We start from the raw sequence: 18119 nt of genomic DNA on the forward strand, positions 1-18119 counted from the left end.
GTTTTGGGTTTGTTATTGTAGGTCTTTTCCTTCTTTTGTGTTTCTTGCCTAGAGAAGTTCCTTTAGCAGTTGTTGTAGAGCTGGTTTGGTGGTGCTGAACTCTCTCAGCTTTTGCTTGTCTCTAAAGGTTTTAATTTCTCCATCAAATCTGAATGAGATCCTTGCTGGGTAGAGTAATCTTGGTTGCAGGTTTTTCTCCTTCAACACTTTCAATATGTCCTGCCACTCCCTTCTGGCTTGCAGAGTTTCTGCTGAAAGATCAGCTGTTAACCTTATGGGGATTCCCTTGTGTGTTATTTGTTGTTTTTCCCTTGCTGCTTTTAATATGTTTTCTTTGTATTTAATTTTTGACAGTTTGATTAATATGTGTCTTGGCGTATTTCTCCTTGGATTTATCCTGTATGGGACTCTCTGTGCTTCCTGGACTTGATTAACTATTTCCTTTCCCATATTAGGGAAGTTTTCAACTATAATCTCTTCAAATATTTTCTCAGTCCCTTTCTTTTTCTCTTCTTCTTCTGGAACCCCTATAATTCGAATGTTGGTACGTTTAATGTTGTCCCAGAGGTCTCTGAGACTGTCCTCAGTTCTTTTCATTCTTTTTTCTTTATTCTGCTCTGCAGTAGTTATTTCCACTATTTTATCTTCCAGGTCACTTATCCGTTCTTCTGCCTCAGTTATTCTGCTATTGATCCCATCTAGAGTACTTTTAATTTCATTTATTGTGTTGTTCATCGTTGCTTGTTTCATCTTTAGTTCTTCTAGGTCCTTGTTAACTGAATCTTGCATTTTGTCCATTCTATTGTCCATTCTATCTCCAAGATTTCGGATCAACCTTACTATCATTATTTTGAATTCTTTTTCAGGTAGACTGCCTATTTCCTCTTCATTTGTTAGGTCTGATGGGTTTTTATCTTGCTCCTTCATCTGCGGTGTGTTTTTCTGTCTTTTCATTTTGCTTATCCTACTGTGTTTGGGGTCTCCTTTTTTGCAGGCTGAAGGTTCGTAGTTCCTGTTGTTTTTTGTGTCTGTCCCCAGTGGCTAAGGTTGGTTCAGTGGGTTGTGTAGGCTTCCTGGTGGAGGGTGCTAGTGCCTGTGTTCTGGTGGATGAGGCTAGATCTTGTCTTTCTGGTGGGCAGGTCCACGTCTGGTAGTGTGTTTTGGGGTGTCTGTAGACTTATTATGATTTTGGGCCGCCTCTCTGCTAATGGGTGGGGTTGTGTTCCTGTCTTGCTAGTTGTTTGGCATAGGATGTCCAGCACTGTAGCTTGCTGGTCGTTGAGTGAAGCTGGGTGCTGGCGTTGAGATGGAGATCTCTCGGAAATTTTTGCTGTTTGATATTATGTGCAGCTGGGAGGTCTCTTGTGGATCAGTGTCCTGAAGTTGGCTCTCCCACCTCAGAGGCACAGCACTGACTCCTGGCTGCAGCACCAAGAGCCTTTCATCCACAGGGCTCCTTAATTTGGGATGATTGGTTGTCTATTCAGGTATTCCACAGATGCAGGGTACATCAAGTTGATTGTGGAGCTTTAATCCGCTGCTTCTGATGCTGCTGGGAGAGATTTCCCTTTCTCTTCTTTGTTCTCACAGCTCCCAGGGGCTCAGCTTTGGATTTAGCCCCGCCTGTGCGTGTAGGTCGCCGGAGGGCGTCTGTTCTTTGCTCAGACAGGACGGGGTTAAAGGAGCCGCTGATTCGGAGGCTCTGGGTCACTCAGGCCCGGGGGTAGGGAGGGGCACGGAGTGTGGGGCGGGCCTGCGGCGGCAGAGGCCGGCGATACGTTGCAGCCTGAGGCGCGCCTGTGCGTTCTCCCGGGGGAGTTGTCCCTGGATCCCGGGACCCTGGCAGTGGCGGGCTGCACAGGCTCCCCGGAAGGGCGCGTGGCCAGTGACCTGTGTTCGCACACAGGCCTCCCGGTGGCGGCAGCAGCGGCCCTAGCCGCTCTGGGCGGCCCTAGCCACGTCCGTCTCTGGGCTCCGCGCCCCTAGCCGCGGCTCGCGCCCGTCCCTGGAGCTCTCTCAAGCAGCGTTCTTAATCCCCTCTCCTCGTGCACCAGGAAACAAAGAGGGACGTAAAAGTCTCTTGCCTCTTCGGCAGGTCCAGACTTTTCCCCGGACTCTCTCCCGGCCAGCCGCGGTGCACCAACGCCCCGCAGGCTGTGTTCACGCCGCCAACCTCAGTCCTCTCCCGGCGCTCCGACAAAAGCCGGAGCCTCAGCTCCCAGTCCCGCCCGCCCCGGCGGGCGAGCAGACAAGCCTCTCGGCTGGCGAGTTCCGGTCGGCCCGATCCTCTGCGCTGGAATCTGTCCGCTTTGTCCTTCGCACCCCTGTTGCTGTGCTCTCCTCCGCGGCTCCCAAGCTCCCCCACTCCGCCTCCCGAAGCCTCCACCCGCGAAGGGGCTTCCTAGTGTGTGGACACTTTTCCTCCTTCACAGCTCTCTCCCGCTGGTGCAGGACCCGTCCCTATCCTTTTGTCTCTGTTTAGTTTTTTCTTTTGCCCTACCCAGGTACGTGGGGGGTTTCTTGCCTTTTGGGAGGTCTGAGGTCTTCTGCCAGCGTTCAGTAGATGCTCTGTAGGAGTTGTTCCATGCGTAGATGTATTTCTGGTGTATCTGTGGGGAGGAACGTGATCTCCGCGTCTTACTCTTCCGCCATCTTCCCGGAAGTCCAGAAGCACAACTTTAAATGAACTTTATAATAATGTCAGTGAGCTGGTTTTTTATTTGTAGTTCTGGAAGCAATATAAATTAAAAATTAACTAACCTCAAGCCAAAATAAACCTTTCCAATACAGCCTAGGAAAAAGACTGAAAAGCAGAGGGAAAATAAAGAACTCTTTCAGAACTCTTCAATCTCCCTTTAAATTTTTAAAAGGTAAAGATTCCCCTAACATTTGTATATGTAAATAAGGCCAAATACTAGATAAACATGTGAACATAAAGCAATAATTTTTCATCTACAGATACAAGGCACTTTAGAAGCAAGCTTGAGATTTCCAAGAACTTCATGGATAAGACTGAGCCTCAGAAGCAACCAAAACTTCTGCCTTTTATGCACCCTAGGCTACGCACACTCTAAATCCCACCATTTTTTCCACTCAACTCAGCTCAAATCTTAACAACATATGGTTAATGGCAAACAACGTACAGAAATAACAGATGTATAAATAAGTCAATCAATACAACTCATACATGAATATTTAAACCACTGGTTCTCAAAGGGTGTTCCATGAAACAAAAGATCAAAACTGTTTTCATAACACTTGCTTTTTTCACTGTGCTGATATTTGATGATACAAAATCAATGGTAGAAAAAGATTCCTTGGGGTCTTAGCATAAGTCCAGGCAAGTGGTATCAAACTATACCATGGCCATTGCATTCTTCATCACTACCCAGTTGTGATCTTTTTAAAAAGGGAGCCAATCCTTGATGAAGAATACATATTATTAATTTTATCTCAGCCCTTGAGTATACTTCTTTTTAATATTTGGTGTGACAAATAGGAAGTACACACAAAGCAACTCTGCTGCACAGCTTAGTACAATGCTTGTCTTGTTTGAGTTGAGAAATGAACTTTTACCATGGAATACCCATTTTTACTTGAAAGACTGACTGACAGACTATGGTTATTCCAACTTGAATATCTGGAAGAAATTTTCTCAAAAATGAGCAAGACTAACAGTACTGATAAAATTTGGGATTTCAAGCAAAAATTAGAATTCTGGAAAACCTGTATCCTCTACCATAAAAGCTCAATAGCATCCCAATACTTAAAGATATTTTGACACAATCAATAATGATATTAAAGAATATACATTTTGATATTATATAACAGAATATATCACTATTTGGAAGCTCTGAATAACTCAGTAAGGCAGTATTTTCCAAATAACCAATATACCATATCACAAAATTAAGCATGGCTAAAAGATTCTCTCAAAGTACAAAACAGACTCACGGATCAGAGTACGAAAAATTCAGATATGCTTTCAGGTTCCACATTACAAATAACCTTTAAGAAACTACCACTTACCAAGTTTTGGTGTATTGTCAAAGAAGAATATCCACAATTATCTGAAAAGGCTATAAAAATTCTCTACCTTTTTCCAACTACATACTTGTGTAATGCTAGACTGTCTTCACATTACTTCAACCAAAATAACATATGGCAACACATTAAATGCAAAAGAAAATGTGAGAATCTAGCTACCATCTTTTAAGCCAGACATTAAAGAGATTTGTACAAATGTAAAACAATGCCACTAAAAAACTTCTCACTAAAAATTTTTGAGAGATTCTGGAAAAGTTACTTTTGATTAAAAAATTTTACATTAACATGTAATGAGTTCATTACTACTTTAAAAAATTTCTCAGTTTTGGTTCCTAATAGAGTAAACACCAATAGCTATAACCCACAGTAAAAAAAGTTCTTTGTAGTCCTCAAATTAAACCAAAAAGTTCGAGAATCGATGAATTAAAACTATAGAGGAGGAGAAATCTACCAACAAAAAAACCTGTTAGATCATAAATAGCTGTATTTCAGCTACAAATACTAAGCGTCTTCCAAAGTACAACTCAACAAAGAACGCTCCCAGCAGTTTAAATATGCTGCTTTAATTTATAATGTGGTAAATAACCAGAGGTATAAAATCAACATAACAAAAGTCTTCGGAGTCCTCAATAATTTGTAAGAGTATAACGTTTGAGACCAAAATGTTTGAGAACTGCTAAACTGTCACTTAATGTTTATTTCCCTTAGGTTTCTAATATATCTTCCCACAGAAATACAAAGTAGGCTACCTAATAATTCCGTAAAATGTTTGCGAACAACCTGAAAGAAAAACTCAAAGAGACAAAAGATTAAGTTAGCAAAAGTTCAATCTCTAGTTTCATGTAATACAGTATCCACTAATTCCCTAAAATGAATTTATTAAGCACTCCCTATTTTCTAGACCCTGTGCATTCTAGGATATGTCTCCCCTACCTTTCTTTCATCAAAGGTGGATATCAAAGAATGTATTTTTTACCTTTATGCAACCAATCAGCCAAAATTAAAATAAAATGTTAATGTATAAATATTAACTGAAATTTACAGATATCAACACTAAATCTAGAAGAGCACTGTGACATACACATCTATTTTTGTTGCCTCATATCCCTATCCTTTTCTTTTGGTATTAGCCCCATTTTTCTATGGCAAACTAGCTCCTCCCTCCATCCAATGCTCTTGGTACATGCATAAATTACAATGACCCAGCTCTACCCTGGTCAGGAATGGGCACATGACCCAATTTAGGCCAGACCTTCTCCTCTGCTACCCCACAGGAATCAGGTCTTGAGCAGAATGACAGATGAAAAGAAGTAATTGGAAACCTCACAGCAACAGCCACATGCTGAAGAGATTCTTCCATGACCCTCTGTTACTAAATTCTCCAAAGCTGCCATGTTCTTCTCTCTGCTTTTCCTTTCAACTCTGGGACCTATCCAGCATTCTTCTAATAAATTACCTTTTTTCTTTCCATTAACCAAGATCTGTTTCTACAACTTTCAATTAAGGAATCCTGATTACCACCAATCTCTAATGATTCCATCTAAAAATGACTGTGTTTGGGACTCCCCTGGTGGCACAGTGGTTGAGAATCTGCCTGCCAATGCAGGGGACACAGGTTCGAGCTCTGGTCTGGGAAGATCCCACATGCCACGGAGCAACTAAGCCCATGCGCCACAACTACTGAGCCTGCACTCTAGAGCCTGTGAGCCACAACTACTGAGCCCTGCACGCCTAGAGCCTGAGCTCTGCAACAAGAGAAGCCACCACAACAAAGAGTATCCCCCACTAGCCCAACTTGAGAAAGCCGTGTGCAGCAATGAAGACCCAAAAACAAAGACCCAATGCAGCCAAAAATAAATTTAAAAATTAAAAAAAAAAAAAATGATTGTGTTGGAGGGAAGGAGGATCCTCTACAAAGCTAGACAGATGATCAAAAAGAAGAAACTATTGTCATCATGCGTTTGAAACAATATTTAACCTTGCTGGTAATTAAATATATAAAAATAGTTAATGAATTTGCTCTCTAAATCAGCACTATCCAAAAGAAATTTTTACAATGATAGAATTGCTCTATATCTGCATCGTCCAATATGGTAACCACAAATCATATGTGGCTATACTGAGCACTTGAAATGTGGCTAGTACAACTGTGGAAGTGATTTTTTTTTTTAAATAAACTTATTTATTTATTTGGGGCTGCATTGGGTCTTTGTTGCTGCATGGGCTTTCTCTAGCTGCAGTGAGCGGGGGCTCGTTGTGGTGCACAGGCTTCTCATTGTGGTTGCTTCTCTTGTTGCAGAGCATGGGCTCTAAGTGCACAGGCTTTAGTAGTTGTGGCTCGCAGGCTCTAGAGCGTAGGCTCAGTAGTTGTTGCGCACGGGCTTAGTTGCTCCGTGGCATGTGGGATCTTCCTTGACCAGGGATCGAACCAGTGTCCCCTGCACTGGCAGGCGGATTCTTAACCACTGCGCCACCAGTGAAGTCCCTGGAAGTGATTTTTAAATTTTATTTAATTTTAATTGTTTTAAGTTTAAATTTAAATAGCCACATGTAGCTAGCTAATGGTTACCTTATTGGAGGGCATAACTCTATAAATTAACAAAATAAAGGACACCAATTTAAATCTATTGTTTTCAAGTGCTCAAGAAAATATTGCTAATGGTAATGCAAAATGGGCCAAGTCTTTTAAGTAGTCTGGAAATACTTATCAAAAGCCATAGAAAAATTTACTCTTTGAGCCTAATAAATTTATGTAAGTCAAAAGAAGGAAAAAAGGACCCAAGAACAAAGGTTGTATAGTAGTATAGCAATGACAAGGTAGCTGGAATAACTCAAAGTTCAGAAAAAAGAATGACAGTAAATATATAATTAAGATACAGTTAAATAATTTAACATATAGCTTATAAATATTGTAATATATAACTAAAATATAGTAAAGAATGTCATGTAAACATAGAAAAGCACAAACAAAAAGCTAAATCGGGGCAAAAGAGTGAATAAACTTGTTAATATACCATAACTATAATCACGTCTGAAGAAACTATACATAATATAAAAATCTAGAGGGCCACAGAGAAATGTAATAGTTGTATTTAGAAGTATACATTTTAAACTACTTTATAATTTTTCTAAATGACACTGAATAGTTCTTCCCTTAAATTACTACTTATTTTAAAATGACATTTTGCTGTCTGACTCTTAAATTATTTCCTCTGCTTTTTTAACCACCGTTCTGTTGAACACAAATTTAATGAAAAATATCTAGTGGCCTAAACAAATAACTGTCCCCCTAGTTAGAAAACCATGGAGCTTTACAGAAAAGTAAGGACAGAATTCAGCAAACCTAGAGCTACCTACGGAGAGTTCTTAAATTCTCTAATGCTTCCTAAACAGTGTCCAATAGTCCCAGCTATGTGCTAGGACAGTGCCTCCAGCTTACCACATTTACCAAGTTTACCCAGTATGCCCTATAAATATCACTTTATACATGGAAAGGATTGGAAAGCACTATCTTAAAGGATCACAGAGTCCTCTCTTTACAGCCTAGTTCAATCTAGTTCTAGACTAGGACCTGGAAATATAGTCAACTCAACCACTGTATCTTTCTCTAGCAATTCTACTTCCAAAGGTTCTGAAATTTTACCCAACCCAACTAATACACTAATAATACAAAAACAAATAAACTTTAAGAGGAAATATACATAAGAGGTTACATTTTTAAAGAAAGGTATAAATGCTAGTAACTGAAAACTCCTTAACAAGGTTGCTTCTTTAAAATTTTCTTATTGTTCTTTTTCATACAAACTAATCTTTCATATACCATTACAATCTGTGTGATTTAGTGCTTGAGTGAACTTACGTCTAGAATGAAATGCTCAAAACTAAAGTCCTTTCAACTGAAATACTACCTTGTTGATGCTGTAACACTATTTGGTTCCAGGATGTTTTCAGTCATCCTTAACTGTACCACCTCTGGCATGTCATCTGATTTTTCTGCACCCTCTTCTGGAAGTTCTTCTGTATGTTCCAGCTTTTCATCTTCCTCTTCTTCCTCAGAAAGTTCATTAATCTATATAGATAGAATTAAATGAGAATTAAAATTTAATGAAACTGTTAACTGACATACTATTCTAAGAAAGACATAACTATTCTAAGAAAAACTTAAATACAACTCATTTTTCACTTCATTTCCTAGGACCAATTTCTCCTACAAAGTAAACAGCTGCCAACTTCTCCATATTAGAGTAAAATATCAAACCAAACATAACATTTTAAAGCAGGAAGTAACGATTACATTACTATATCACTAGGAATATGAATAAGACTGCAAACTATGAAAAAGTCTGCACGCTGTAGTTAATTAACATTAAGAAAGCTTCATTTTCTAACCAATCAGATTTGTAAACCTATCAGCTACAACAAAGACTTCAACTGATCTCTCCAATTTCCAAGTGCACTGAACAAGTGATTTTAATATAGAATAAGTGTGAAAAAAGAAGGGCACAGAAATTTTGCCTTACGGTCTTAACTATGCATTAGAAAATGACAGCTAACTTCTAAATGATTCAGACTGAATTCTTCATGAAGAGACTGGACCTTACAACAAGAAAGAACTCACTGTTTTGACCATTAAGCACAACTCAAGGTTATAATTCTCTTTCTGGCAGGGGCTATAAAACATTTTCTATTATCAAATTGGCTACATAAGGAAACAATCACTCTAATAAAAAGACACAAATATCTGAGAACGAAAACCAATAAAATATTTTCAAATGAGAAACATTTGTTAAGCTATACCATAGAAGAAACTAGCCATAAATGGTCTTAACATTTTTTATAAATTAACACTAGTCATTAAAAACATTAAGCAGTAAATATGTACTTTTGTCCATCCTAGCCAAATGTGCTGGCAATACCTAGAATAAATTTACTGCTACATGTAACAGTGGTGTTTTTCCTATACACAGGCAAATACAGTTGCTAGAGGACTCTCAGAAATGAAAACTTCAACCAGAAGAAAGGTAATTACACTGTGATACTCTACCAATTCCTAATCAACGAGTACTGAAAATCATTAGCCTAAGTGGTTATTTACTGAGAGGTAAGATTTATACACAAAGGTGAAAATTTCAAATGATAGGTCAGTTTTTAAACGGGATCAAATGGAAAATTACTCTCTTTCTCTATCTATGTATTTAATAAATTAGTGAAAATCAAGAATGTATTTAATTAATAGCTACCTGGTAATCCAAGCCAAAAAAAAAACTGGCAAGAAAATATCATTTTCAGGTTTGGGCGCAAGAGTAGAATATTAAAAAAAAAAAATTAAGATGGCTATTTAAACTGAGAATAGATGAATATTCAGTACACAAATATTTCGTAAAGAAGTACTGCAATTTTAACATGTTACATTACACATTTTAAAATCAGTTTATGCCTACAGTCAATAGCTCTTAGTAACTACAAAAGCTTTATACTCAATTATACTGAACATATTATATTCGATTCAATAAGCTTTATGTAAATTAATTGACATTCCCTAGTATTTTCACCAGAAACCATCAACTAAGATACGACATGAACAAAGTCTATGGCCTATGGATTTTTCTTCCCACCCCCACCTCCCATCCCCCCAGGCCTTCCAGTTTAACTTCCTGAAGTAAGAATTGACTAAATTGGTTTGGATAAGAGTAAAAATTATAAACTTATATAAAAATGCTCTCCCTCTCACCCCACACTTATCTTCAAAAATTCTTCTTGATCTTTTTCTTGTCAACTTGACCTTTTGCTTATCAACACTCTATTCTGTTCATAAGTTATTCTGAACCTGCCCTATATATGCAGCTGCCTCAACTTACGGAAAACCCTCAGCCATACTTACATCTCTTCTTTCTTTGACTGCTGTAATTCCCTTCTCTAGGGCCTCGTGAAATGCCTGCTCTCCAGACTCCAGCTTGTGGAGAACGCTGCTACCTGCCTTCTCAAACGTATAAAGAAACATAATTATCACCTACATCTTCAAACCACTCTACTGGATTCGCAATCATTCAAGGATGCCATACAAAGAACCTATTCTCTAACTCTGGGTCATTTCTCAAACACTCCCTATTCAACATCTCCAGTCATCTCTCAAACTATTAAAAAAAAAAAATCTACTACCTTGAAAATGATCTAACGACCAAATACTTGCATTAATGGGATGAAACTCTAAAAGTAGAGAGTGCTAAATAAACTTTGCTTCCTTCGAGTATCAAAATCAGGGGAAAAATCAAAGCACTGCCATGATAGACCAGGTCTGCCTACCTTTTTAAATACGTGGATAACAAATTAGCAGCATTTAAGTTATGTCAACTTTAAAATACAACCAAATTGTGTTGAGTTTGAGATTTTACTTTCACTCAATATCTGATCAATTCAGCTTCACAAGTCAAATTTTGACTTGTGAAGTTATGAAATGTTTTAACTTGTGAAGTTATGAAGTTACGAAATCTGCTTTTAAAAATAATACTTTCAGAAATCTGTTCTTCTATTACTTGCAGGCCAGTTATAATTCAAAAAAGTAATAAAATAGATAAGAAAATAGTTACTGGCAATTAGCAACATGAGCCAAGGTAATTAATATACATCACTGTCTCTCAGGACTCACTGCACTACCATGTTTATTGAGAATATTCTGTTCAATATGCTAACATCCTCTTTTCTATTCACAGGCAAATCTGCAGAATTCAACATTATTTCCTGGTGTTAATTAACCACCATTCTATTTAATGTAAAGCACAATATATTTTAAGTCAGTTTTTGTAGTGCTTAAAAAATACAGAAATATAAATGCAATATATGTGAGATATGAATATATTTCAGTTTACATAAGGAAGCTGCAGGATAATACAAATATCAGAGAATTAAACCACAATGTAAAACATAATCAAGATATACCCTGAAGACTAGAGGAGTCAAGATATAAACATTAGATCAAATTGGCGTCATCAGTTTCTTACAAGTCAAATCATCTTGGAAAAGTAGAAAATGAATAACACAAACGTATGTATATTATTTCACTTTCAGCAGCCATTAATTTTATTAAAAAAAATAAACTGCTGAACTAAAATATAAAGGAAAGAAAGATGGCACACAGAATTCCCCAAAGATGGGATTTCTTATGGGTATCAAAAAGCATTAAAGGTTTAAGGCATATATATCTACTTGTCCTCTTCTTGTCATTTTCTTTTACGCAAAAATACTTTTGAACAGCTATGTCAGTTCTTTATTTTAACCAAGTTTTTTAAGTCAGGTACTGTATATGATAGTTGGAAACCTTCAAAAAATATGCCAGAAGTTTCATGGATCACTGATTCAGGTTACAAATTCTACTCACTTGATTTACCTCACACACACACACACACACACACACACACACACACATTTGATTTCATCTTCATTTCATAAACTGTAAGTTACAATTTGGCATCTTTTACTGTTTTATTAAAAGTTTCTGATACTTGAGAGAGAAGAGAAGAAGGAAGGTAAGGAGGGAAGAAGAAAAAGAGGGAAGGAAAGTCAGACAAAGATAAAAATGCTTACATGAAGAAAATATAAAAAACTTAAGGAACTGACCTATAGTCAATTAATCTATGACAGAGACTTCCCCGGTAGTCCGGGGTAAAGAATTCACCTTCCATTGCAGGGGACACAGGTTCGATCCCTGGTCAGGGAACTAAGATCCCACATGCCACATGTGAACTAAGCCTGCACACCACAACTACTGAGCTCACATGCCTCAACTAGAGAGCCTGAGCACGCAAACTACAGAGCCCACATGCCCTGGAGCCTATGCGCCACAACTACAGAGTCCACATGCCCTGGAACCTGTGCGCCACAACTAGAGAGAGAAAACCCACACACCACAACTAGAGAGAAGCCCGCACGCCATAACAAAAGATCCCACGTGCCACAACGAAGATCCCCGGTGCCGCAACCAAGGACCGACACAGCCAAAAGAAACAAAAAAAAATCTATGACAAAGGAGGCAAGGCTATACAATGGAGAAAAGACAGTCTCTTCAATAAGTAGTGCTGAGAAAACTGGACAGCTACATGTAAAAGAATGAAATTAGAACATTCTCTAACACCACACACAAAAATAAACTCAAAATGCATTAAAGACCTAAATGTTAAGACCGGTACTATAAAACTCTTAGAGGAAAACATAGGCAGAACACTCTCTGACACAAATCGCAGCAGTATCTTTTTGGCTTCATCTCCTACAATAATGGAAATAAAACAAAAATAAATAAATGGGACCTAATTAAACTTAAACTTACCATAAACAAAACAAAAAGACAACCTTCAGAATAGGAGAAAATATTTACAACCAATGCAACCGACAAGGGATTAATTTCCAAACTATACAAACAGCTCATACAGTGCAATATCAAAAAAAAAAAAAAAAACCAATGGGCAGAAGATCTAAATAGGCATTTCTCCAAAGAATACATACAGATGGCCAACAGGCACATGAAAAAATGCTCAACATCGCTAATTATTAGAGAAATGCAAATCAAAACCACAGTGAGGTATTACTTCACTGCAGTCAGAATGGCCATCATCAAAAAGTCTGCAAGAAATAAATGCTGGAGAGGGTGTGGAGAAAAAGGAACCCTCCTACAATGTTGGTGGGAATGTAAATTGGTACAGCCACTATGGAGAACAGTATGGAGGTTCCTTAAAAACTAAAAATAGTTACCATATGATCCAGCAGTCCCACTCTTGGGCATGTATCTGGAAAAGATGAAAACTCTAATTCGAAAAGATACATGCACCCTAATGTTCATAGCAGCACTATTTATAATAGCCAAAACATGGAAGCAATCTAAATGTCCATTGACAGATGAATGGATAAAGATGTGATAAGCACACACACACACAGAGGAATATTACTCAGCCATAAAAAAGAATGAAATAATGCCATTTGCAGCAACACGGATGGACTTGGAGATTATCATAAGTGAAGTAAGCCAGAGAAAAACAAGTATCATGTGATATCGCTTCTATGTAGAATCTTGAAAAAAAAAAGATACAAATGAATGTATTTACAAAACAGATATAGACGCACAGACACAGAAAACAAACTTATGGTTACCAATGAGAGGGGATGTGCAATAAATTAGGAGTTTGGGATTAACATGTACACACTACTATACATAAAATAGATAACCAACAAGGACCTACTGTATAGCACAGGGAACTATACTCAATATTTTGTAATGACCTATAAGGGAAAAGAATCTGAAAAAGAATAGCTACATAAATATATGTATAACTGAATCACTATGCTGTACATCTGAAACTAACACAATATTGTAAATCAACTATACTTCAATAAAAAACAAAACCAACCAACCAACCTAAGGAAGGTATAATCCCCAAATATTAAAAACACTTATCTATAAAAGTTCACAATAGTATAGAAACCCTTTTAAATAAAAGCTGGACTACCCAGGAAATAAAACTCCTAATTCACAGAATCTGAGCCAACACCTATGAGAATGAATGAAAATCTGTATGATAAACTTTCAAGAGATGCTACTTTATAGTTTAAGAACAAATGAAGGGATGTAATCCACTGTCCATCAATAAATAGCATAACCATATAATTAATCATCTAAACCTGGATACATTTGAGTGAAAAGAGGAGCAACTAATAATTACATTAGAAAGCAAATATAAACTAGGACGGGCTTCCCTGGTGGCGCAGTGGTTGAGAGTCTGCCTGCCGATACAGGGGACACAGGTTCGGGCCCCGGTCCGGGAAGATCCCACATGCCGCGGAGCGGCTGGGCCCGTGAGCCATGGCCGCTAAGCCTGCGCGTCCGGAGCCTATGCTCCGCAACAGGAGAGGCCACAACAGTGAGAGGCCTGCGTACCGCTAAAAAAAAACTAGGACTACTCTGAGAAAACCGGGATATACTATCACCTTTTCAAGTGGATACAGGTACTATGAATCAAATAAATTATATGTTACATCCATACAATAGGGAACTATACAGATGTTTTAAAAAACTAATATGTTCTCTACATTCCAATAAAACATCACCATGGGGCTTCCCTGGTGGCGCAGTGGTTGAGAGTCCGCCTGCCGAGGCAGGGGACACGGGTTCGTGCCCCAGTCCGGGAAGATCCCACATACCGCGGAGTAGCTGGGCCCGTGAGCCATGGCCGCTGAGCCTGTGCTCCGCAACGGGAGAGGCCGCAACAGTGAGAGGCCCGCGTACCACAAAAAAAAAAAACAAACAAAAAAAACTCACCATGATACACTGTTAACTGATTTTAAAAAATAAGGCGCAGAATAGTGTGTATGGTATGCTACCTTCCTGTTATAAAATACTTAGAGGAAATATCTACTTATATTTGCATAAAGAAATTCTGGAAAGACACATAAAAAAACAATGAGAGGAAGAGGGTGGGCATGGGTAAGAATAGGACATTTTACTGTGTATTTTACCTTGTTTATTTTTAACCAGGTGAATTATTAGTCATTAAAAAGAGGTAGCAGCCCCACCCCACACTCAAAATATAACATCAAAGGTTTTAATATAAAAGTTTGCTTGACAAATCATTTCACATAAGCACAAAAGAAAAACCTCTAGATCTATATCACGAATTCTAAACCTGAGAAGTCTGAATTAATGTGGCTTTACAGTCACTTACAATTAGTCAGAATCAATATTATCACTTCTTATAAAGAAGAAATTAGGGGCTTCCCTGGTGGAGCAGTGGTTAAGAATCCGCCTGCCGATGCAGGGGACACAGGTTCGAGCCCTGGTCCGGGAAGATCCCACATGCTGCAGAGCAACTAAGCCCGTGCGCCACAACTACTGAGCCTGCACTCTAGAGCCCGTGTGCCACAACTACCGAAGCCCGCATGCCTAGAGCCCATGCTCTTCAACAAGCCACCACAGTGAGAAGCCCACGCACCGCAAAGAAGAGTAGCCCCCGCTCACCACAACTAGAGAAAGCCCGCGCGCAGCAACGAAGTCCCAACACAGCCAAAAATTAATTAATTAATTAATTTTAAAAAAGAAGAAACTAACTAGGATCCTTCTGCAGTCTCAACCATCAAGGCATAGCAGTAACAACAAAATATAATGTTGTTTGAGAAATGGGTTTAAATTCGAGAGTCACAAGATTTAAAACATTATCTGTAACCTAAACTATTACTCTTTTGATGCTTCCCATTAAGGACAATGTTTGCACTGCTATACTGACTTGGTACTTCAATCAAGAAAAACATTTTTAAGTTTCTGTCAACTTTGTATTCAACCTTTCTCTCTACCTTCTAATTCTCAACCTTTGCCTGCATTCCTCTATGCAAGCAGTTTCTTTGCAAAAACAAAAGCACACTATTCTTACAAAATAAACAATGCTTAATTTAACAGAAGAAAAACACAAAAACGTCCACAAAAGCTCTACCATACACTCTGGTTTCAATTACTTTTCCATATCCAAATTGACGACAAGAAGTTGTTCAGAAAAAAGATCACACTCATATACTACATGGATATATATCACCTATGATTACATATAATAATCAAGAAAATTACTTCCAATTTAGTACTTAAAAATTCCACCTAAGTTTGGGCCAAGCCCTTAAGAGCAAATTCTTTATAAAGCAAAAACAACAAAAGCTCCCTCCAAGTATATTTTAAATATTCTCACCTGTTCAGTAATTGAACTCAAATCATTAGATGAAAAATCTTCCTCTTCATTCTCAAAAAACTCATAGTAATTTTCCAGAAGTCCAGCCATTATCCTGCTCACTATTTCTTGTTCTTTCAGATCTTCCACATCTGTGTAAATACTAAGAATAAAAGTCCAAACTGAATTTAGAGTTCTTAAATCAATCACAGGTAAAGTTTGAAGACAACCAATGAGTCACTTTATAGATCTGAGCGATTTATGCCATCACTCTGTGCCTCAGTTTTCCCATCTGTAAAGCCTACCTAACTTGTACCCTGTTCACAGAAATGCTGGAAGGATTAATCAGATCTACTATAAAAAATAATGGTTCATCAAGCAACCTATGACCCTTGGAAGACAGTACAATGATTCTATTTCACAAATATATATATATTTTTTAATCAAACAAAAATTTGTGAAAAAACTTACTGGAAGACATCTGGACCAAAGACAGCAGCCAAAGAGTTTGCAGACCAAATTTCTTCATGATGTGATGCTACATTGGCTAAAAATCTACACAGAAACTTTAACAAACTGTAATTAACAGGTGGAAGCTGTTGCAAGAGGAACCTCAACTTTCTTCCAAATTCATCTTCGTTATTATAATCTACAAAACATAATGACGGGTTTCTTTAATGAAGTAAAAGCAAAGCTCAGATATTTTGCCAGGTTCACATTGTTACACCCATATAACCATTTTACTACAACAATTACAAAACTTCTTCACTTTCTCTACTAGAGGCCAAATGCCTTAGGGCTTTGCATTTCACTTATTAAGTGGAAGAATTTGAGAAGGTACACAACCCCTCAACTGTTGAAGGATGTTTTCCTCATCTATTACTCACTGGACCCAATACTCTATTTTTTTAAATTCTCATCATACTGTCTCTTGCATGACCGTACCTGTGTTTCCAAATTAGTTTCAACTCTAAGAAGTCAAAATGCACTAGCCAATATCAGTCAACACCAACCACTAATAAGCAAAGATGAGAAGCAATTTAAACAGCTAATAGTATTAGAATGGAAGAAAAAACAAGGAAGGAACAGACTAAGAGACACACTTTCTTCTTTTAACATTCTGAAAAGAACAATTAATTTCAGCAATATCAACACAACTAAATAAGAACAAATTCCATTTCTAAGTTGTTTTTCTCCTCTAAGTTGACATTGTTTTCTGTTTACCAAGTGAATTTTCAACTACCAGAAGCTAGGCCCTGTGTTTAGGCCAGTGAGTTTTCATTAACAGAAATTAGGCCTGTATCAACTCCCTGACTGGTGAGGGCCCCACTTAGGAGAAGTAATTTCTCAGAGTTACCCTCAAAATAAAGTAATTTATTGCTCCAATAGAGAAAGTTAACCCAATTATATTTCATTCTTTATTTTTCTCGAGGTTCTTAAAATTAATTTAAAAATTAATTCTTGGGGGAAAAAAATTCTTGATAAAAGGTTATGATCATAATATTGGCCATCTCTGCAAAATAACACAACTCTAGGATGTTTACAGGAAAGGCTACAGTCACATGAGTTTTACTTAAAATTTAAAATGCAACCAATAAGAACTCTTCGATATTTCATAATATTACCAACTGCCCAGGTACTTTGACTTTATAATTGGTTGGAACAGTCCTTGAATTAATGTTTTTTAGATTACTGTGACTACAATTGGTGGAAATTTTTAACAACCTAAATTTAGCAGAAAAGGATTATTTAAGAAAAATCACGTATATCAACTCAAAAAAAATATGCAAGCAATTAATATTATCAAAATGATCACTACATCAACACTGACAAATTCTACATAACATCTTCTCTAGCTACATAGCACTTATCATCTAACATACCCTTGTATTTATTTTGCTTATCATCTATTTTTCATCCAACTCTCCTTACGCCCTTTTAGAATTTTTAGCTCTATGATGGCAGAGATTTTTAGCCGGTTTGTTCACTTCTGCATTCCCATAATTTAGAACAGTGCCTGGCGCACAGCGGGAGTTCTATAAAAGTTAGCTGAAGAAGCTGAATAAATACACAATAACTGAAAAAAGATGCTGCCTTGATGAGGTGGTAAGATCGTGGGCTATACTGGTTTTACTTGAAATACTGTTCATGCTGCTTTACTTTTGTTAGTAAACATTTCTAGTATTCAAAAACATTTATACCTACCAGCCTCCTTCTAAAATATTTATGTCTACCAGTCTTCAAATAAGGCAGAGGAGCATTTCCATGTGTGTGTTTGTATTAAAAACACACCTACTTAAATTTTTTTTTCCTTTTGAGCCTACTTCCTAGTTAGATCATAACCAGGAAAAATATATGTACGTATCAAAGAAGATTCCC

At 37.6% G+C, this 18119-nt stretch overlaps 1 protein-coding gene across 7 annotated transcripts in view; it reads right to left on the bottom strand.

The window, feature by feature from the left end:
- Positions 1-18119, bottom strand: part of FAM13B (family with sequence similarity 13 member B) — a 97810-nt gene that overhangs the window by 51738 nt on the left and 27953 nt on the right. For 4 of the 7 annotated variants that reach the window (XM_060296251.2, XM_030869532.2, XM_060296252.1 and 1 more), the window contains exons 5-8: positions 16212-16389; positions 15762-15903; positions 9929-10024; positions 7956-8116 (exon numbers count right to left, since the gene is read on the bottom strand). In XM_060296251.2, the coding sequence (XP_060152234.1) occupies positions 7956-8116; positions 9929-10024; positions 15762-15903; positions 16212-16389 (577 nt within the window). The remainder of the gene's footprint in view (positions 1-7955; positions 8117-9928; positions 10025-15761; positions 15904-16211; positions 16390-18119) is intronic. The other 3 variants (XM_030869535.2, XM_060296255.1, XM_060296254.1) reach the window with 1 other exon arrangement.

Source organism: Globicephala melas, chromosome 3, assembly GCF_963455315.2.
Source record: "Globicephala melas chromosome 3, mGloMel1.2, whole genome shotgun sequence".
Taxonomy (NCBI): Eukaryota; Metazoa; Chordata; class Mammalia; order Artiodactyla; family Delphinidae; genus Globicephala; species Globicephala melas.